Consider the following 23,540-nt stretch of genomic DNA (forward strand, 5'->3'; position numbering starts at 1 on the left):
CAGCACATGTAAAAGAGTCATAAATTAACTGAACAATGTCCTTGTAATCATACAAAGGACAATATTTGTAGTTCGATATTTATTTTCTATTTAGTGCTGGTAATTCATCATTCGTCATTTATTTCTACCACTTGTGTCTGTGCTGGAGTCAGATTTATGCATGCCTACATAACTGTAAATCTGCTGATCGATGAATGGCAATTTTCCATGTGTGCTTGTAAGCACAACCAATTATATTGGTCCCTCCTTCCAGACGTTCCTGAGTCTAAGCTATTAATACTGTAGTGAAAACACAACTGCCAGTCTTTGTGGTAGTCTTTGACTTGGTCAGCATGCGATGCCATAAGACAGGGGTGGCCAAATCCAGTTCTTGACAGTGTTAATCTGCAAGTTAGAGCTCTGTAAAGCTTGACTGAATATTAATGACGCTGCTTGGCCATTTGATTCAAGCGTGGAGAACAAGGGACACAACTAAAAGTTGCAGAACTCTGCCCCCCGATGAATGCAGTTTGACACCACTGATCTAAAGGTTGCAAGATGCTAGCTGTTGAGGACTGAACTTCTACCTCCATGATGGGACAAAAAAAGTAAATCAAATTTTAATCATTCTCTTTGCTCCCAGAACACGATTTCTACTGCTTATTAATAGGAATGCCTTAACACCTCTCAAAGTTATTAAGAGGTGTTAAATGCACAATACGCAAAGAATCAAGCTTGGACTATTTCAAAGAGATATTATTGGTGAGATTGGTGGTGATTTACTGATAATGGTACCCTAAATTAAATTCTGCTTATAGACTGACTTTGTGAGTTCTTTTATTATTGTAAAAACTTAGTATGTCATTCATAATTATAATATTTACTAAATTTTAACAATAAAATGCCACTCAATCCTGATGTAGGGGGTTGAGAAGGGTGGCTGCGTGCTGTTTAAGATAGCTGATCACTGTGAACGCGCACGTACGAGCCTTACAAGTCACCACCCATTGCGTCAGCGCGCTCCTTCGGCCTCGCCGTCAGCGCGCGTGCTCCGTGCGGGATGCTGGATTGTAGGTGATGATGGCGGAAGGGGAGCGACGCTGAGTTCCATCCGAGTTTTTACCCCAGCTGTAAAAACCACCCACAACCACCGTTTCTCTCCGTCGAGACCTATTCCGAAGCAATGGGGAACGAGGCCAGCATGGAGGGGGAGGGACAGGCGGGACAGCCCGGCGCCGCCGTCCCTGCAGCGGGGGCTCCGACTTCCATTTCAGCACCACCGGACTCTGGACAGCTCATCAAGCCCAGCAATGGAGCGCCAGCCGGAGGAAGTGGGGCTGCGTCCGGGCCGGGGATTAACAGGTAGCCGAGATAGCTAGGAAGGCTTCACTACCCAAAGTGTGGGCAATGAAGCGAAATCAGGGAGGATTCATGGCAGCGTGCTGTAGCGTACATTAGTTCAACCACCAGCGTAGATATAGGCTCAACCGACTGCGTGTAGATAGACATGAATGGGCGCTTAATTATTTATTTCAATACCCTTGTCAACACTATTAACAACCTCTTCTTGAAACCTCCTTAATTTTGGCACCAAGTCTGTCATTGTCGATTTGCTTTCAATCGATCAAGTAAACGGAAGCAATCGTACGTAAATGTAGCTTTAAGCAATTTCAACAGGAATTTCTACGCCCTTTTTCTACGATGTCTGCCCTGAGGATTCAGTATCATGAATGAAAGCGACAATTTCAGGCAGGACCGAGTAAATGTTACAACTTGAATCTTAGAAGCATAATTTTCACCTCATATTCAAGGTGATGATTTTCAGAATTTAATAATAAAAATAAAATGAGGCGGAGAAAAAAAAATGCAAAGTGTCTCCAATTCGTATTAGAGGGGTGGGTCGGTTCTACTACAGGCTTCTTTGACGTGATTTCCAGTAAATACAGGGTCATTCTGAAAAACACACCTTCCTCCTTGCCAGCAGCAGACGTCTGTCTCCCTGATGACAGCGTTGTGTAGGATGTCACTGCTCCCATCAGATATCACCAACGTCATTGAGAGTGCAGGACCAAAACATATGCCATAGCCGTCTTAGTTACCAGATCTCATTCTCAAATTAATATGCTGTGAGATTAAAATTGCAGCTGGTCAGAAATGGGTCATTTACTCTAGAGACAGTGCTGTTCTATCTCCTCCCTAAAAGAAATCTTGTGCCATTTCAGTATTTGCCCTCCTACTACCATTAAACCCACATTGATGGCTTAAAATAATGCAGCCGTAAACTGATCAAATACTAACAGGCAACATGTCTGTGGGCACATGTGGCAGCTTGGATGTCGGTATTTTCGGTGTGGGTGTGTGTTAGGGATTACCCTTCTAACAGGATCTGATATTGCCTAATTACACAGTTCAACAGTTGTAAACCTTAACACACACAGACATTGCTGCATCGTGGATTTGCCGCACCTGCTTGCAGTCGCTGTGCAACAGTTTCCGAGACTGGCGTGCAAATAGATTTATAGATTTGCTGCGAGCGTTCCTTCGTGTGGTTAAATTGCAAGGTGCAGAGTTGATGCTTTGTTTGAGACTATGACTTATGGCAGGGAGAAATTCAGAGGTGTAACATTTTATGAAAACATTCTGCTCTTATGTGCAGTGTTTTGCAATACTATTCATACCTCTTGACATTTTTTATGTCGTTGCATTAGGTTTGCAAATTTTAATATATTATTTTGGCATATCTGACAAACCACCATAAAATAGTGGATAACTGTGAAGAAGAAGGAAATGAAACAAAGCTTTCTAGCCTTTTTCAGAATTACAAATCTGAAAAGTGTGGTGTGCATATGTGTTAAAGGCTACCCAAATCAATAGTTTGTAGAACCACATTTTTATGTAATTACAACTGCAGACATTTTAGGGGAAACCAGCTCTGTACCTGCCACATCTACGGACTGATATTTATTTTATTCATTTAATTTTTTTCAAAATAGCTCTTGTTCAGGTAGGCTGAGAGTTTCTGCATAGATCAGTTTTCAAGTCTGGTCACAGATTCTCAACTGGAACCTTTGATCAGAAGGAAATGAACCATTTTCAGCTCATGAAAATGATTTGAACTAAACCTTTCCAATATGACTCCGACTGTATATTTATTGTCTTTGTTGTACTGGAAGATGACCCTCCTCCCGAGTCTCAAGTTCTTTGTAACTATAGCAGGCTTTCTTTCATTGTTGCTCCATATTTTGTAATGTCTATCTTCCTTTAAACTCCCCTGTCTTTGCTTAGGAAAAGCATTTTTTTCTCCTTGACACTTTTCCCTTAAGTGCAGATTTGTGAATTTCATTTCTAATAGTTGCCTGTCAGTTGCATCTTCCACCTGAGCTGCGGTTCTCTGGATCTCCTTCAGAGTTGCCTTTTTGTCTGGCTCCTCTTTTTTGGCCTGTCAATTAATGTGAATTGCCATTGTCGCTATAGGTTTGTAGTTGTGCTATGCTGTTTCCACTTTCCAGAGGATGGATTGAACGGAGCTGTGTGAGATGTTCAAAGCTTTGAATGTGTCATGTTTTTATGACTGAATCCTGCTTTAATACTTTAATTTATTCCCTTCTTTTATCCTTGATCTGTCTGCTGTGTCCATTGATCTTCACAATACATATGCACTCCCACAATGTTATGATTTGTAATTGTGAAAAAAAAAAGGAATTTAAGGATCATGTTCCATCCTCTGCATGGATTGTGCACCTCTTCATGTTGGTCAGTAACATAAAATCCATAAGTGAAATATGAAATAGTTCAAGTGGAATGGATACTTTTGCAAGCATCTGTACCATATCTTTGTAGAAAAGATCCCCGTGTCCTGCCTGTGTATTGTGTGGGGTATATTTAAATGCTCATAGCTTGCTTGTTATCTCATGATTTTTTTATATCTGGATTTCTTCCTAGTATCCCCCCTTAGGTTCCTCATAAAGAGAGTGCAGAGACTGAGTGTGCTAACAAACAGAGAGGCAGAATGAGAAATGAGCAGAAGGAAAGAGAGCAACATCGCAGCACATGGCTGATTTAAATGGTTTTTCTTGAGATCATGAATCTGGCTTTAACATATTCCTTTGTGAAGAACCCATAAGAATTTCAGCAGCAAGAAGACAGCGTCTGGCTTTAGACTTGATAGACGACTTTCATTTTAATTGAAATGAGTTGCCTGGTAATGCGAATAGGGATATTATATCTTTTATATTACCTTACTTAAAAGTGAGATCCCCAGGACTTTTTTTTTTTGCTGTGTGTTAGACCAAATTGTATTACATTCAGTCACAGAAAGAGGGCTAAATCCGAGCCTTTCCAGAAGTCTTCTTCGGGCCTATCTGGCCGACCCGTCTGCTCTGGTGAGCACCACAATAATTGTTTTCTACTCTTATCATAACAGCTTTCTCTAAGTGCACAGTCATCCCAGCATTGACCGTTACTGAAGAGCATTCTGACACAAGCTCCACATATTTCCTGTTTACAACAACATACTCAGTGTGGTACTGCAGCACTAATCTGCCAAAACATTTCTAAGCACTATAACAGGCTCCCTGAAGGAAGTAGTAGTTTTGAGATTCTCATTAGCATATGTGCCTAAGTTGTACCTGATTTTTACTCAACTCAAAACAGGGAATCAAGCACATGCTGTAGGCAGATGTTATTAGCCTAAAAATAGGTTGAATTCCTTAAATAATGTGTAAAAAAAAAAAAAAAAAAGATCTGATTAAGAAATCTGGTGAATCACCAGGCTGAGGTGATCAAGGGAAAAAGGGCTGATCATGATGTCTGGCTGATTGATTGGTGCATCTCTGTTTTCTCAAACCTTTACCCTGCACTCATTCACGATTTTTTAACTGAATTTATATATTCTGTCAGACTTTATAGTGCTGTATTGTGTTAATAAATCACACTTGAAATTGGTTTGCCTTCCATTTTCAGAACTGCAGCAGCCAGTGAGGACTTTAAATCGGGTTTGCAAACATTGACTGTTTCTTTAAAAACTTCTTTATAGGTTGAGATAGTGATATTAGGAAATCTGTTTGTGTTCAGAATACAGCTGAGGAGGGAATAACCGTTTTACCAGAAAATATGTTTTAGTGAATTTACATTTACAATGTAACAAGCAAGCTATGAGCATTTAAATTCACATTTACAATGTGGAACATCTCTAGATTTCTTGATGCGTTTTAATGCAGCCATTGAACATTTTGGCTGCAACATCAGCTCTGGTTTAACACTAGAGCTGAAACTAAAGAGCAACACACATTAGCTTTATGCTGTGAATAAAAAAATATATGCCACTATTATGTTTTTATTTTAAAAACAAACCAACCACCAGTGACATCTGGTCTGCAGATGATCCTTTTGGAGCCTGTCCTACTCAGAAGCGTCGGTACTTATAACAAAACTATCCACAGCTAAAGCTCAGTAATCTGCTCTGTCTTGGTGCTCTTCAGCACAACACACGGTGTTTTAGAGGTGACATTTGATGGGCATCAGCCTCTTCAGGACACCGTAACTCTCCTCATGTGCATTTCCCTTGAGTGTGGTGTCCATGAGGAGTTGTGGATGATCTGCAGCTACGTTAACATGAGTGATGCATGCACGAGTTTTTATGACAATTAATTCTAAGGTTATTTTTGCAGAAATTTGTCTTAAAAATAGATAAATATCGATGCATTACACATGTCAATTGTTTTAATTGTCTAGAATTTAAGCGAAATATTGCAAGTGATGGTGCTTTCGTCACAATGTTGCGAGAGGGGAAATTTACGAGGATAGATTTGTTTGTCAAACTTATGTTGGGAGCATTTATGCCTTTTTAAACTGATACAAAAGTACAAGTCTGTGTTAATAATAGATGCCATCATGTTTTAGGACGTAATGCTCAGGCAGTACGTCCTCATGATTAATTTACCATCAGCAGTAAGAGCACTGCAGCCTGCACAGACTTGACATGCCGAATGTTTATGGTGCCCTCACATAAATGATTTGAAAAGCAATTCTTTCTCATTATTTATTATGCTTTTATGTGCAAAAAATCAATACCTACAGTACCTGGGAGAGACTGGCAGCATATGGACACTGACCCATTGTTTGGATAAAAAAAAAATCTAAAAAAACACAAAAAATTGTTGAGTCTTTATTATAATCTTAATGTTTTTTCCTGGAGTTTTATTTTCATATCTTTTATGTATTTTAAGTGGCGGCGAAATGCTGTGGCTTAATGTGAACTCTGATCATCCTTCATGCAGCATATTGAGTGTTTCGTCTGCATAATTACAGTAGTGGATTTATTTTTATGTGCACAGATGGTATACACCTTGCCACTGATTCATAGCCACTACACTCTCTGTAATGTAAGTTTTTTTTAAGAAACAAACTTGCCTTCTCTGATTTAAGCATATAAAACAGTCTATGTGAAAATGAAAAGTGTGGTGAGCTGTAACTAAAAATGTTTTGGTGATGATTGAAGCAGACCCCGATGAAACACTTCTATCCACTTTCTAAAACATAATGATTAGTTTAATTTCCCTTGTGGCATTTTAATATTGACTTTTTAACACTTAAGGCTAATAGATAAAAATATAATAGTGTTCAACTGCAGGGGAGATGTTTACATATGTACAGTATTGGCATGAATTTCAACTGTGTACAACTTTGATCTTAACTGTATGTGTTTAATTTCTTACCGTCTTGTGTCAGTGAAAGTAATAATACATAACTTATGAAATATATAGCAACACATAAGCATTATTTTTGACAGAAATAGCTAAAGGCTCTATGATGATGCTGTTTTTGATGTTTGTTTATATTAAAAAATATTATATTGAAAAATGTCTTTCTATAGTTTGAATATTTGTTAAATGAACTACAGCATCAAATTAAAACTCGGTCTTGGTGAGGACACGAAATCAAACTTTAGTTTTCTCCTACATTTCGACATCAGTAGACGCCGGCTGCTCAGCCTTCACTCTTCAGTCACATTTATTTGTTAGACAGAAGGCACATTGGTGTTTTCTGTCTTGCTGTAACTAAAATATTCTCGGGGTGTTTTTTTCTTTTCCCTAATGTCTAACTCTCCACAATTACTTGCAGGATAAAATTAAATCAGTCCTGCTGGTTAATTATCAAGCTGAAAGTTTTTTCCTCTGGGTAAAAAAAAAATGCTTTCATTTGATGTGACATTTAATGAATGTGCAAACAACAAATATATCCTGCTGCTGATGTTATGTTTACTGAGCAGATTTAGGGTGTCGACCAAATCTCTTGTATTTATTTTAAAACTCACAATGAATGCCGCTGCCGCGTGCAACTGAGATACGTTTCCGCTTTGACCTTTAAATATCACTAAATGGAGCGCAGAGGATAGCTTTTCAATCCAAAGCCTCAATCCGCCTGTTTCGCTTACAGTGAAAGATGTACAAATCAATAAGAAACATGTAGCCTCGCCGATAAAAGGACATTGATGCAGATATACACTATCCAGCTAAGGTTTAGCACACATATCAGATTATGATTACTGCTGCAAAATACATGTTCTATATTCATTTTTGAACGGAAAGATTACCTCATTCATAAAACAGATGAGACAGTTTTTTGTCTGGACTCTCGATGTGGCGAAGCGTTAGAAAGCCTGGATTTATGTTTTTGTTAACATAATTAATGTTTTCAATAAAAAGAGTCTGCAACACCATTTGGCGGATAAAGGAGTGACACTATACATTTAGCTAATTAGATTTTAGTGAAACAAACAATTTTTGTTATTCAAAAACCATCTTCTGTTATTATGTGTTTGGATTACGTTGCTCAGGAGCTTTTTGTGAAAGTCTTCGAAGTGGCAGCAGCTTTTGAATTGAACATTTATTGAACCTTTAAAAAGGATGCTTATTCCTTCAATACATTACCATTTTGCTACAACCACCAAATTCAGTTAATGTTATTGGGATTTTATGTGATAGACAAACACAACATAGTCTATGATTGTGAAGTGGATCAAGAAGTATGTGCAGTTTTCAAACATTTCCAAGTTTTGCACCTTTTGTACACAGCTGTAATTCGAAACTAGAGAATAAAATATCTTCTTTGTAGAAAAGTTCAGCCGACTGTATGGAGAACATAAGTGAACATGAATTTTATTTCCACAGATTCTCAAATGGACTTTTGACTGGGACATTCTGACACAAAAATAAGCATCTAATCAGTTTTAATCCACTGTTCTCTTATTTGATACCTTAATTGTGCTTTAAACTTCACAATTTTTACCCTTGACTGGGTTCCTTTGTTTTCATGATGTTTGTGCTTTAATGTTCTCTTACAAACCTGTGAGACCTTCACCTTCTGCGGGATTTGTACTGAGATGAATTTACACAGATTTTATTTCGTGTTATAAAACGTAGAAGAGTGGAAACTAATGGACGGCTCACTTTCAAGATTTGCAGAATTACATAGTTTAGAAAACCAAATGTTTTTTTTCCATTCACTTAACTGTAATGTGCAACTTTTCACTTTGTCTATCGCATACATCCCCAATTAATACATTCGTGTTTGTGTTTGTTGCATGACAAATAGTTTAGGCAGTGGGAATATTTCTGCACCGTGATTAATACCTGTGCAAACAACAGCAGCGTTGGCAGAAGACGCTCTTCTTTCTTTGCTACAAAAAGTATTTTCTGGATTTCGTAACTTTGTTTGGTCTCAGTTTTCTTGCTTGAAGCTTCCAGCACTACTGTCTGTTTCTCATCATGTCCACTGCTTGCTTGTTAGTGTGCAGCTTGAGGATACAAAGCAAAACAAAAATAAAACCACCTGGAAACTCTGCCTGGTAAAATATAAGGCTGGTGACCAGTGAAAGACAAAGTGAAATTGGAAAACATTTCTCTGAAGTGTTACCTTTAATCTATTATGCATTATATCTAATAAACAAAGTAGTAAACTACGAACATAAAAATAACCTATTGTAGCAGTTACCAAAGACTGAAGTATGATTAATAGTATAATTGTTTGCCTGTGAAATATATGTGTAAAAATGTATTATGCAGGGTAAGTCTGGTAATTGCTTACTTTGCTTGGCAGGAAAAACAGACTCTTCTGTTTCAAAGTCACAGAAATGCTTCAAGTTTTTTGAAGTTGCGTTTTTCTAGACTTTGGCTACTTTTCCCACAAAATTACGGTCCTTAGAGCCAGTCATAAAAGCATTTTGGACAATGTATAATTTCAAATGTGTAAATTTAACAAGTGGAGACCAAAATAAGTGCCAGACCTAAAAAGCTGCTTTCTGCAGCTGGACAGCAAGGACCTGAGAGAGACATTGTGTTTTACTTAATCCATTTACACTGTGCCATATTTTCAGATTATAGCCCTTTAGGAATCACTGCGTTGGTCCTAAAATACAATTTTATAGGTGTCACAGTCATGGATTAGGCTGGGCTTCTGCAGCTAATATTCGGCCAGATTCCACTCAGTAAAAAATTATTTTATTTTTGTTCTTTAGGAGCAATAAATTCAGTGTCTTTGGAACTTTAATAAGTAATCATATTTAATTAAAAATAATAAAAGTAACAGAACAGGTCACGGCTTGGGGAAATGAAAAAGCTGAGGCGCAGAGATCTTCATGCAGTGAGATATGTTTAATAAAAGTTGCAGACTTACAAGAACTCAGAAACAGCACAAGAAATAAAGGAAACTGAGGAGGATACATATAAAAAAAAACAGAGATTAATACTTGCAACATAAATAGGCAAAACCCTAAAAACTCAAACAACCAATGTTCATGACAAAACATTTTCTTGCATTAATAAAAGCTGCCTCGGATTCGCCCAATGCAGGAAGTGTTCATGTCATGGTTTGCAGGAAACAATGTGCGTAAAAATCTGATTTAAAATTGGATATTTGCGGGGCTCTTTGTTTTAGATACAAAAGTAGTTGATTTTTCATTTTTAATGCTTAGGACATCACGCATATCAGAGTCGGTGTGCTTAAGAAAAATAAAAGTATTCCTCTGATGATGGCAACATTCGTACTGAAAGTATGTGTTTAGTTGCTTGGATTGTTCAGTAAATGGTTGCAGGAGCTGTAGGAGAAAATGTAAACATTGACTGTGACACCTTTCTTGTTTTCCCAGCTGTTGACACCAACACCTCGTTAACTAATTAGCAAGGGCATCATTGCATTCTGGTCTAAGCATTAGTTAGCTGTCATAACAAGAGCTGTCTCTCTCCTACAGTGCCTCTGAAATCTAGTCATGCCTTTTGAATCTTTTCACATTTTGTCACAACAACAGAACTAAACATGGGATTTCATGTAACAGAGCAACACAAAGTGTAATGCTTAATTGTGAAGTGGAAGAAAAAGGATGCATAGTTTTTAAAATGTAATTATCTGAAAGGTGTGGTGTGCATTTGACACAAATGACAAAAAGGGTTTTCTAGCTCTGGCTGTATGCTTATTTGTAGATGTTCTGCTGGAAATGTAAGTCATCACACTGGTACTCTGACCCCAGAGCATGATGCTCCCACTGCCACCTTCACCATGGGGTTGATGTGTTCAGGGTGCAGTATGAGTTTTCCTCTTCATATTCTGTTTTGTAAGCCAGGAAGTAACATTTCAGTCTCTTCTGACCAGAGCTTGCTGTATCCCCAGCTTGAATTATTGTAAACTGTAAATGAAATTCCTTCTGGGTTTCTTTGAACAGTGAAATTTTTGTTTTCTTGTCAGATTTGTGGAGTGCATATTTTTGGATAATGGACTATATTGAATCGGTGTACTTTGTACACTAACCCTCTCTAAAGAGCTCCTGAGGGAACAGTAAAACAGCTGTATATATACTGAGATTAAATTACACACAGATGGACTCTTTTTACTAATTAGATAAATTCTAATTAGTTTCAGATTTTATTTAGAGGTGTCAGTGTCAGACTTGTTAAATTACTTTTGCAAGATACTCTAAAACTCAATAGTTGATCGGTGCAGTGGGGACCACTCTCCACAGTTGACCCGTTCAGTTATGCATGACTAGTTCCCCTTATTGCTGTTCAAATAGGAGAGTGGTGTAAATGGTTCTCGTCTGACTCCTGGGACCGATGGAACGTATTCCCCCAAAATGTTGAACTCCTTTTAAAGATTCATGTTGCCCCGCAGGTGTGATGCTAATGAGTTTAATTTAGATGACAGCGTGATCTTGTTAAATGCACTGCTGCCACAGTGAAGGGTGGAAGCATCTCTCTGTTGCTTTACAATGAGAGGTTTTACTCGGTCTTCCCGTTACGATGAGCTGTCGTTGAATAAATGACTCTCTACTCGTTTTGCGATAATGCGAACAATTTGTTGTGCCTTAGACAAAGTGTCTGCAAGTTGTTCTCAGTAGACTCCTGTTTGCCTGTATCTAAAGGAATCTTATGAAAAGGTGTCTTCCACTTCCACTTTTTCTTTGTTGCTCTCATTAAGTAAAGCCTCAGGCTTTGTATAAATCATTGGAGACTTGATGTCTGAGCTGTTCAAGGGGAGGTTTTTCAAGTGAAACTACCTGGTGCTTTGTGAGAACAGCAGGAGCATAATATTTATACTTACACCTTAAGTACAGAGTGCATAACTGATGAAACTGAAGAGAGACGTTGGCCATGGACTGTGAACACTTGTGTTGATTTTCAGATGTAGCAGACTAACAGTGCAGATGAGCTCACTGCGGTGAAATCTGGACTCCTGTGGAGAGTTGACCAAGGTTGAAGTTATGCAGCAGCTCAGCCCATTTCAAAATGACTCACAATGGTTAACATTTTATGTACTTCAGCTCTTTTAGTCCTCCCTTTAGTTTCACTCTCGCTTTGCTTTGGATGTCGAGCTGCTGCTGGGACCGTCTTTGAAGACGACGGGCTTGACAAAGCAAGGTATAAGTTGTTATGACAGTGGAAATTCGCTGCTCATATTTCAGTGTCTGCTCTAACGCCTAAAGGTCTGAGTGGGTGTGAAAACGAAAGTTTAAAACAGTTACACTTTTTTTTGTCTCAGCTTAGAAACACCTATAATAAATGAAGGATTTAGCTTTTTCAAATGTCCTGCTTCTAATCGATTCTAACGTTTCTTACTCTGCACTCAAAATTGAAATTATTCCACAAAATCAAAGAAAAAAAACAAAAAAGAGTTGTCAGTAGTCTTAGCCCTTGGACAGTAAACATGTTTTTCTCTTAATTTACACACAGTTTAAAAAATACAGTTAAAATCCTAGGTGTTAGTTGGGAAAACTCTCTGATAAAAACAGAGAAAATAACTGCGGATTCTCACAAAGCAGGAGAATGATTAAAAAAAATATAAGAGCTGGACTGGAGTTTAAAGAGAACCACACAGCACAGAACCAGACTGCTGGAGCTACCAAGTGAAAGATTTCAAAGACCCTTCAAGAAAACTAGTGCGAGATGTCTCTAATTAATCCAGAACTACTGCCAAGATGTTAGCAAATGACTTGGCCTGATTACAATCATTAGAACAAACCACGAACAACCATGTCTTCCAAGGAGACATCCTTTTGCATCCTCAAAAGATTATTCATACTGGAAGCATGTTCCTTGGTCAACTGATCTGAAACTACAGAGCTCTGACCATAGAGATCATTTTTTATCTTTCCTATTGTGTTAATGAGAGTCAGCTAAGACAAAGACTCCTCATCAGGCTGCCTTTAAACTCTTGGCTTAGTAAACACATAAGAAGTCTTGACCACTTCTAAATAATTTGTCAGCATTTCGGGGAGACTTGTGACAGGACATGAATCATTTATAAGCTTTTTGACAACACACCGACAGGTTAAATGTTTGCTTCTTCTGACATTGATGCTGGCATCTGCATTGGGGCTTCCTGGGATGTTTCTTCAGTCTCAGACGAGGTTAGAAACTGCAGAAAATTGACGACTGAAACCTCATTTGAATTATTCTACACTGATTAAGGATAAATTAAAATCCTGTTGACTCTATTTTTTGAAAACAATAAGTGGTGATTCTTCTTTTTCCAGAAAATATTTCTAAAATCTTGTCTCTTGTTCTTCATGCTAACCCAGCACTGTGTATCACTGGACGTGTTGGTTAACAACAGTTACTGTCTAGTGAAACGTGTTAAAATAGGTGTAATAAAATCTTAATGCATGCTTTAATATACTTATAGAAGTATTTAAATACAAACATAAAATCCTGACTATTCAAATAATAAAAGCACTTCATTGTTTTTAAGCTATCTTCCGTGTATTGCTGTACAGATTTTAAAAGTATAGAACAGAAATAGTTTTTCTTCACTTATTCGTCATGTAATTATGCCCATCATCCCCCTCAATCACTAATTTCTTCTTTCCCATAATAACTGTCACCACTCCTTCATTCTTCTCTCATCGGCCTCCTCAATCTGTCCCTCACTCACCCTAGGAAGATATGCGTGGTTATGGTGCACAGTGATTGCTACTGCAAGCCTAATTAACAAGCGATCATTTTGGTTTGAAGATATGTCCAACCTGTCCAGAAGTGTCTCCGCTAAAATGTGGAAATATGTGGTCCAAAATTGGACCACATATTTAAGTGAAATAAAATGGGTTAATAAGGTTTTTTTTTTTAAGCCTATATGTCGACAGTTTTAGCAGTGAGTGGCAGATTTTACAAAAAGACTGTACTGCTTGTCAGGAACTGAAGTTAAGGACCTGCTTTGTTGCAAGCGTGCCACACTGCAGCGTGACTTAAAATTCACAATTACTCCATGAGTCACTTTCCATGTGCTCCAGTCATGTTTCTTTTATTGACTTTGGTTAATTTATTCTGAATTATATGAAGCAGATGTCACATTTCAGTTTTAGCTTTCAGGGATTTTTGTATGATTTACTGACTTTGAGGTTCTTACAATTATTTAACTATATTGCATATAAACCTTTTTTTGTATGGACTCAATAATAAAATGAGATCTAAGGCTTAGTGGTGGATTAAAAACATATTCCAGATCATTCAGGGCAAATTAATAAGAAAATGCTAGTTACTGTCTTCCTTGGTTCTGGAGAGATTTCTGTTTGACATTGATATGTTTTTCTGTATTTAAAGATCTAATACTCTTTTAAATTATATTGGGTATTATTTGTCAGATATAAGGTGGCTGCATGCATTTTACTTGAACTGTGTTACATTTGCTGCTGCTAATAAAATAAATGACAATGTGAGTAGTAAAATATCTAATAAATAATGCAAGTATCACCCCATTATTGATTGTTTGTCAGCTACACAGCAGCATACTACAAAGCAAATGAGATGAAGATTAATTATCAGTGCTGGGAAATAGCCGTTTGACAGAACAGCTCTGGAATAATCTTTAGAAAATTTTAATCAATATGAGCTTCCTAATGAAATATTCAGGTTGAAAAAGTAAAAGTTTCTCCCTTTAGCCGAAATTGTAATATTAAGTGTGAAGAAACTATTTTGCCCCCTGAGAGAAGTATTGCCAGTTTTGGTGGAGTAAAACATTAAACTCATGACTCAAATTAATTATCTAACTTATTGTACGCCTTCTTTTCCTCCCTCCCTTCCAGACCACCTCTATCAGACCCCGGGCCTAAAGCAGGAGCGCAGAGCACCCATGGGCCAGGCGACAGGTTGGCCTCCCATGATGCCAGTCAGCATGCTGCGCCTCAAGGAGGCCAGGGTCAGGGGCATGCAGCCAGGAAGAATCTGCAGGTTGACTTGGGGGGCGGCAGAACCGGAAGGTCCCCTTCTGTGTCCCCGGACCGTGGGAGCGTCCCCACCTCCCCTTATTCTGTGCCTCAAATTGCTCCGATGCCCAGCAGCAAGCTGTGTCCTGTCTGCAAAACCACCGACCTGATGGGCACTGGGGACGACAAGCCCAACTTCAACACCTGCACACAGTGCCGCTCCATGGTGTGCAACCAGTGCGGCTTCAACCCCAACCCTCACCTCACAGAGGTAGGCAGTGCTCAGTTATGGCATTTTAAAAAAAAGAAGCTTGTTTTATTGTTGTTTGTTTGACATAAGATATTTTTATTTGACAATCTTTATTCAAAGTGGAAGATAAGGGTTGCAAACAACAGGATAAAATTTGAAAAATAATCAAAACGAGTCAAAATACCATTTCATCAAAAACATACCACTAGAATATATTAATTACAATTTAATACATAAAAAATGTGAACAAAACCCCCATAAGATATTTGTAAAAATCATAACATTGAGATAAATGTCTTCTATTAAAATACCTTTAATAGGGATTTTAATATATGTGATAGTGTATGATGTAACTTAGTTATGAGCAACAAAAAATGCTGACTGTGTGTCATTGTGCATTCACATGGGAAATATTGCTATAAAGAATAGTAATATCAAGTTGACTTTTTATTGCTTGGCTTGTAATTTTCAGATTTAAAAATGTAAAATAAAAACCTGTCCTTGATTAATTGAATTACAGGACATTCTTGGAACTGTTGAATGTTTGAAGGGATCAGAGATTGTTTGACAATCTGACAACAATTATTTCTGTTTGGTAAAAACATCTTCTTGCATCTTGGTGTGTTTGTTTATTATACACTTCAAGTATTATATCAGTATCAGTATACTAAATGCGTGACAATTTTGTTTAAAACATTCTAATTAAATTTTCATTCTGTGGAAAGATTTTTCTAATCGCCGATGAAGAGCAGCTTTGATGATGACTATTGTTGCTGAGTTGGCTTTGACTGCTTCACAGTCTGTAATGCAGCAGCTGAACAGGAGGGAACATGAGAGATCAGTTACATGCTGACTGAGAGCTGTGAACCTTTTGTTCTAACAACAATTTGTCTTGATTTTTTAAATCTGTTGGATGTAATTTGCAAGTCATAAAATGTGTTTGTGAACAGAAACCAGCGAGTAACAGAATATGAGGGAAAAAAAAAACACAAGCTTAATTAATCAGGTTGCAGAATTAATTAAAACAATATAAGATATTCTTGTAATTTAATCTTGACAGTATATGTTTAGTGATGTATGGCACTGTCCACATTTAAAAATAGGTGGAAAGTCTCAAATTAGATTAATTTTTTGTTACAGTAGCAGAATCTCACACACAAAACTTTGCTGCAAGTCTCTTACCAGTGACATTCAAACATAATTTTTTACCTCACTTATTATCCTCTTCACTGCGTGGGGTGGCAAGATAAACTTCATCCAACCTCAGCCTTAATTGTCACAATTTTAGTCAATATTAAACTTTTAATTGATACTGTTAATGTAGATATCAATGCATTTAGAGAAGAAGATAATTTTGGTAACTATTTCCAAACTTTGTACTTTTTATCTTGCCATGTATGTTGTTGTACATGTGAAGAAAAGGAAGTGTGTTTTGTGGAAAACAATCTGTCATAGAGTGAAAGTATACGAATCTGATTAGGACAAATTATGCTCAAGATCTTTGTGACTTTCAACAAGTAAATTGTTTGGAGTCAAGAAGATTTTAGCTTAGTTCATTTTAGCTTAGTTTGCCCAATTGAAATATAGGTCAAATATTTATATAACAAATACTAACTTATAATGCATTCATCCACATAGCATAGAAAAAACATATAATGTAATCTAAGAGTACAATCCTTCATCAGTTGATCATAAATTTATGAAATACAACCATACAGAAAAGAAAAAATCTCTGCCTGCTCCTGATGACCTTTTCAGCTCGACTATCCAAGCCAGCCACCATCACTGTTAATCGCAGTTTGACTCATCATCATCCTCGATAAACACCATCACGTTGATCTGCCCATAATCAATTTCCCTTCTAAGCGATAAGGCGTGTTTTAGATAGGCTGCAGAAAAGCCGAAGCTCAGTCCATGTTAACTAGGTTATGGGGGTAAATCTTCAGGTCTCCGGAGGCAGAGCGCTTTCCCTCAACGTCTCTCTTCCTGTCAGCATCTGTCCAGCTCACTGAGGCTGAGCTGAAAAGTACCCGCCTCCGCTGTTCTCTTTACTCCCTCGCTCTCCTTCACTCCCTGCCACGATCCATTCTCCGCTATCTGTCTCCGCTTTGGTCCACGAGGTTTTTTTTCTTGTCCTTCCGATTCCTACGCCTTTCTTTTCTTTTCCTCTAACAATGGAAGCCTCCAGAGTTATGCTACCCTCATGCATGGATGCACCCAAGCCTAAAAACACAGCCATTACCCAGTATACGTACATCGGCGCTGCATTTGTACAAAAAAATAAGCATTTACTCTCGATAACCCAGTGCATAATAAGCCTGCGGCTCCTCTTGTAGCCTGTAGGCCAGCTTAACTAACGTTGCATTATTGCAGTTCTGCCACATGACTCATTGAAGTTGATGTGAAACTTTATGACAGATGACACAGCCACACTTGATTCACAGTAACACTGTGGAATGGCCTAATTCATATTAGCAATGTGATTTATTTTAGGATCAACGCAAAAGGCTTTCTCAGCTACCTGTTCATTAAAATAAATGCTTAGATGGACTTCAATGATTGTTAATGGCAGGGGAAATATACTGAGCTGCCTTCACAGGAGCAGCACCAAGTATTCCTAAAATCCTATCAAGCTTTTATAGAAGATGGACGTACAGCTCCATCATTTTTACTGGCAGCCCTCGTAAAATTTAATAAAGTCTTAAAATAAATTCAGGCCCAGTATTTATAATCTTCTTCAGGATACTTTGAGGTAATTTGAGGGTGTCTCTTCTGAAGACATGGAGTTTTTTTTTTTTTTGTTTTTTTCCTTATTTACAACATTCTAGTCTATTTGAGTGCGGAAATGTACTTTGCAAATTAATTTGATTGACTAATAGATTGAGTGATTCATTCATTCATGTGCTGATCTCTAATAATCGTCTCCTTTCAGTCTACAGTTTCTGACTTGGCTAGGTCATCTACAGCATCATAGCATCTCTTCTGGGTTATCAGCTCTTGATAGGTTGTATTTTTTTTTTCAGGATCTTTTGCTTGGTGCTTCTACCAGGCCTATTTTAATTGCTAAAGCAGGAATGGTTTCTGATATGGACGACGTGCAAAAACTTGGGCCATTAGACTTCCCCGTCTGGAAATCAAGCCCTTAACTCTAAAAGTTACATTCTAGATTTTATGTTCCTTATCACTATTCACATGAAATATACAAAATGGAAGTTTGCATTACACATCATAAAATGCACATTCTCTCTGGACTTTCAAGGACATCTGCAGCATTTACACATGCCAGGATTACTCACTTGTTGACATGTTTAGTCAGAGATTATGTCTTGCTTTGTAAGAGGTCTGTTTGTTAACAAATGCTTTGCTCAAGCCAAATTACCTCTTCCAGATTACAGCAGTAAGAGTAGAATTTGTTACAGATTGATTATAGATTTATTGCTTCTATTTTTGTATTACTGATATCAACAGAATTTAATTTTGAATTTATGATTTCAAATACGAATTTAGAAAATATATTGAAAGCAATGTTGGAAAACAGTAGTGATCTAATATTTATAAAACATTTCATTAATCATATCTTTGGAAACCAAGTTCACCTTCCAACCCAAATCAAACCCTGTTCACTGCAAGAGCTCTAAAAGCAATAAATAACTTAAAAACAAGGTTAACAGATCTTAAAAAGCAACATGCCAACCTCAGATCTAAAGGTGTTCAAGAACTGATGAAAAACACGGTAATTAAAAGCTACAGTTAAGGTCAATTTATTCATATCACTCAGTCCAGAAGTTTGTTTCCGATAGGAAATGACAGACATCTTTAAAAAGATTGTACAATTCTAAGAAGAGTGTACCAATTAATCAAAGCTTTTCCTTCTTCATTTAAATTGTTTTAGAAAATGACATGATAAAAATTATTTATACACATCTCAAAAATCAGTTGAAAAATCTTTCGTCTTCCATTCAGAAGAAGCATAAACATAAAAATAAAAAAAAGTCAAAGCAGCCGAATAATGTACATAAAAAAAAACTCACAAAAGTGGCTAGTATTTGATAGAATGATAGAACTGCTTTAAAACTATTTCCCTGGTTTGCATCTCTGCCATGTAATCTTTTCTGTTGCATTTCTTGCAACCTTACCTAGTAACTGCTGAGATAAAGTGGATTTTTTTTTTTTTACCACAAACTCAATATTTTTCCACCTGTCTCTGTATTAAGCAAAAGATTTTAATGATTTACTTAAAACATTTAGTACAATATGTCCTCATTTAAAATATTAAGGGCTAGCCTTGTTTACGCAGAGCGACTTGGGACACAAAGACTGTTCTTGAAATATAAGTCACTGTTGTGTCAAGCAACTTAATGACGGGAATGCAGTTCAGATGTAAACAGCAAGCAACAAATGGATGTCATGTGCCACAGTGTGTTACAGGGCTGTCAGTCAGGCTGAAAGGAACTGTTTTATTTACAGATTTAGTCTGACAATTGAGACCTGCAAGCAATCATGCAGTTGACTTCTGTTCACATGTGATAATCTTCTGCAGGAGATAACTGGGTAAAGAAATGAATGTGCTCCGCAATTCAAAAAAAAAAAAAAGAGTAGTTACGAAGGAGTTGAGAAACCAGTGATGTTGGGGAAGAGCAGCTAGAGATTCAGAGAGACGAGGTCGTCTGAAGACAGCCTTCAAACAACAGAGAACATGAGCACACAGTGAGAGATAGTGAAAATACCACAGACACTCCCCAGACACCGTTCTCCCACCACCATGCAGGAGAACATCTGCTTTATAATTGGTCCAATTTCTATTTATAGAACCTACCCTCCTTCTGTCTGCAGCAATGGCCTGGTCCTGAGAAGCCACAGCTGAAAGGAGAGAGCAGTGTGAAAAAGCTGTGTAGCAGCAGGAGGAGATGGAACAGGAGAGAAAACCATCATCATAAATTAACCATAATAGCTGCAGTGTTTATAACACGGCAGAGCAACTGTACAACGATTCAGCACCTGGGAAGAATAGAAAATACAAAATGTGCAAATAAATAAAACAAATAATTTTTGCACCGGGCAAACTGCTTCTCTGTAAAGGAGCCGGTGACACTCAAAAACCACAGGAATTTTAAAACATAAACTGGCAAAATTTCGATAGTTCAATTTCAAAATCTGAAGAAGACCTTGGAGGTCTTTTTATTCTTTTTTTTTTTTTTACCCAACAATCCAACAAGCTGAGAGTTGTTTTTAACAAACACATAGGCCCACTGGTTCTACTTTTCTGCACACAATAATTCAGGTGGCAGGAGTATTAATCACATTTAAATAAAGCAAAAATAATTATTTCTTTTATACTTCCTGGAATGTCCTGGATAAACACCAACCCTGCAATGTGTTTAGACACAAAATATGAGTTAAGATCATCCATGTTTTTTCTTCATCCTTTTTTTCTTTTCTTTTTTTTTTAAGAAACTGCATGACAGAATCAACTTTACTGGTTTAAAATATATCACTAAAATAAAGGTTGATACTACCAACAAAACAAGTGTTAAACAGATTTCTATTAGATAGCATAGCACATGTATACCTTTATATCTGTTTACACCTCCTCATTTTAAATATACATGAAGCCTTAAAATAAATTAACCTTTTCTTGTAGTGGCACAATTTTGTGCTAAAAATTGTGATGTGATTTCAGTACGTCTATTTAGTGGGAAAAATAGTTACAAAACGAGTAATAATTATTGTAACTTGTGCAAAACAAATGTAGCCACAGCATTTCTTAAAATGTTTAATTTAATGTTACAAGTTGATTAGAGTAATTAGGAACTTTTGATTTGTTCCTTCTGTTTCCCTGCTTCATTAAGATGATGTGACACAGACACCGTTTCTCTCAGGATCTCCTCAGAAATGGGAAACACAGGAGAACTTGCTATTAAAGTGAGGCAGATTTGGTGTTGACTCTTGTACAAAAACAGATACTTGCCTGAACTTGAACATATCGATATTCAGGGCAATAATTAAAAATCCAGCTGGATTAGAATCAAACATGCCATCGTAGGCAGTGAGAATCACAGGGATAGTACAAAAATATCTCTAAAGTTGACTAGTCAAGAACTGCAGGCAATATTTTACTCAGTTTATGCTACTGCAATAAATGAATATTTCATTATAAAGGCTCGATGCATTTTTCACTTTGGGTGCCAGTAATTATGGTGGGCACTTAAGTATTTATGTTACCCCTTGTTTTTACTGATTGCACCCTTCAAGACATTTTATCTCTTATCTCAGAACAGCTAAAAGTCTTATTTTATAACCTCGAGGTGCTCTGATATGATCATGAAAAGTATAAAGTATAAAAGTTAAGCTTAACTATTGCACTGTGAGCTCAGCTTTATCAATGTTTAAAATGATCAGTGATGAAGTTAGAGGGCAAAGAATGTCTTTTATTCCACTTACACACACCCATTTATGTATAGCTTCCAGGCAAGGTCTTTTTATCCACCTATTAAAGAGAACGGAGGCAGATAAAGTCATCTTGTGATAAAAGCGGGCAGCAGCACATTGCTTGGATTTAAAGCTGCAGATGTCAGAATAGTTTGTCTGGAGCAAGGTTGAAACTGATGTTGCGCAGGCATGGTGAAGACATGTCAGACTTACTGCATATGAAGACAGTAAAAATTGCTAAAGCGTATCCCCTTACACTGGACGACTCATTGATGAACTGACAAATGTATCCCTGCAATTTCCTGTAGATTTCCACAATATTTTAACACTTTTTCCAGTTATTTCTATTGTTAAAAGGCCTGCCTTTTTTCCACATTAAAAGACATTCTAAATACACACATGGAGAATAAGGGGAGCAGTCACAGGACAGGCAAAGACTTATCATAATGTCTCCATAAAAGGTTTTGTTTTTGAAAGTGTTCAAAGAGAGTAATTAGTTGTCAGTGTTTAACTTGCAGCAGACAGCAGGCGAAGTAATCTCTTTTCAAAGGCAGATTCAAGATAACCTCTATTCATATTGGGTCAGATTCAAGCACTGAATGCCAGCCTTCTGAAAACACTAATTCATTTTGAAGTCAACAGCTTTTAATTGACATTGAACTTTTTCATAACATATTTGCACATAGAGGTATTTCATCTTTTAACTTTCTGCTCAACAAAGCAGCTTTCATACCACACTGTTCAATACATGCTGTCGGGATTAACAGTTTGCACTCTATATAGTCTGAATTATATTACTTGTATTTGTTTTGCAAGAGTCTTTACTCGCAGTATCTAATACTGGTGGAAAATGAAATATAATCAAATAATGACTCTGGAGAACTTGACTTTATCCAGATATACTTGACTTTATATGTGTTGGATCAGCAACACATATACAATTTACAGGACAGATATAATTTTTTTTCACTATATCTTAAATAGTTCACTTTATTTAAATTAAATTAAATTTAAATTAGATATTAAAATCATACATAAAAATGTAACTTTTTTAATTAAATTTTTTGATTCTTATGCTACAGTTCATCATGAACCAATTTACTATTACATCCTTTTCTATATTAGTGTTTGACTTGCTGAGTAATTGTGCTTTGTAATTTGTGAAGAAAAATAAGACAATATTTAAGATAAACACAGTTTAATTTATTTGATGCTTACAGCTCCCTTTATATTCCAATTTTCACATTTCTTAAAAGTTACTTTATTCTACAAATAAAGCCTTTTTATGTGTAGAATTGTGGCACTCTGTGCTTTCCATACAGACTGTGTGGTGTAAGTTATTAATATTTTAGTCTCCTGTGTTCGATGTTTAGATTTAAAACCTAAAAAGCATGGACCAAACCTTGCTTTAGCAGCTAAAAGGTTCACAGCTGCATCTTCATTTCTTCCACAGCTTCTCACTTCTAGTCAAATCCTGTATGCAGCAGTGATGACGCACCTGGTAGAAACGTCACTCTAGCGCAAGTTACAAAACAGCAGAACTAATGTTTGCCAGCGTTCAAACGTAGCCAATCGGACCTGCTATAATTATAACTTCCACTGGTAAAAATACACAGGTCTCTGACAGAAGCTGCTGAGCTTGTCAGCACCAGTAGAGCAGAAGACACGGAGATGAGACAGGTCCAGCTGCAGGTGACAGAGGATTGGAGAGCGAACCACGGCATGTTCCTCCGGTGACTGTAGCGGAGCTGTTTCTTTATATCAAAGCGATGGGCCAGTTCTCTGAGCCAAAGCAGAAAAACAGATTGGAGCTGTAGTGCACCAAGTATTTTAAATAATTTTACGGTGTGGACTTATTAAACTCAAAGTCAGAAGTTGTGTCAGCGGCTAAGCCATTTTTGTGCTTGGGATAAGGGGATTCCTGATTCTTAATATATAGGCACGGAGAAACCTAATAAAAGAGTTTTTTTTTACTTAAGTATTATAGTAAATTAAATATAAATCCTACAGACCTATTTTGAAAGAGGCCTGTAGGATTTCAAAATACAGGCCTAATATTTAGCTTCTTCGACAGTCAAGAAGCTAAATGTTAGCCAGTTAAAACCATTCTAAAACAAGTTTTGATGTAGGTTTGGGATTATTTTCCAGCTGTTGAGTTAACATAATACTTAACTTGGACGCCTAACTCCATAT

The 23,540-nt window shown here is 37.1% G+C and overlaps 1 protein-coding gene across 6 annotated transcripts in view; it reads left to right on the forward strand.

Annotated features, from left to right (window-relative positions):
- Window positions 1-1,007: 1,007 nt before the first annotated feature.
- The window catches only part of bsnb (bassoon (presynaptic cytomatrix protein) b), a 92,233-nt gene continuing 69,700 nt past the window's right edge, over window positions 1,008-23,540 (forward strand). For 4 of the 6 annotated variants that reach the window (XM_016671738.1, XM_007552667.2, XM_016671735.1 and 1 more), the window contains exons 1-2: window positions 1,009-1,341; window positions 14,549-14,939. In XM_016671738.1, the coding sequence (XP_016527224.1) occupies window positions 1,163-1,341; window positions 14,549-14,939 (570 nt within the window). In that variant the 5' untranslated portion in view covers window positions 1,009-1,162. Of the gene's footprint in view, window positions 1,342-14,548; window positions 14,940-23,540 lie in introns of all 6 variants that reach the window. The other 2 variants (XM_016671740.1, XM_016671742.1) reach the window with 1 other exon arrangement.

This window comes from Poecilia formosa, unplaced genomic scaffold (genome assembly GCF_000485575.1).
Source record: "Poecilia formosa unplaced genomic scaffold, Poecilia_formosa-5.1.2 Scaffold2, whole genome shotgun sequence".
Lineage (NCBI taxonomy): Eukaryota > Metazoa > Chordata > Actinopteri > Cyprinodontiformes > Poeciliidae > Poecilia > Poecilia formosa.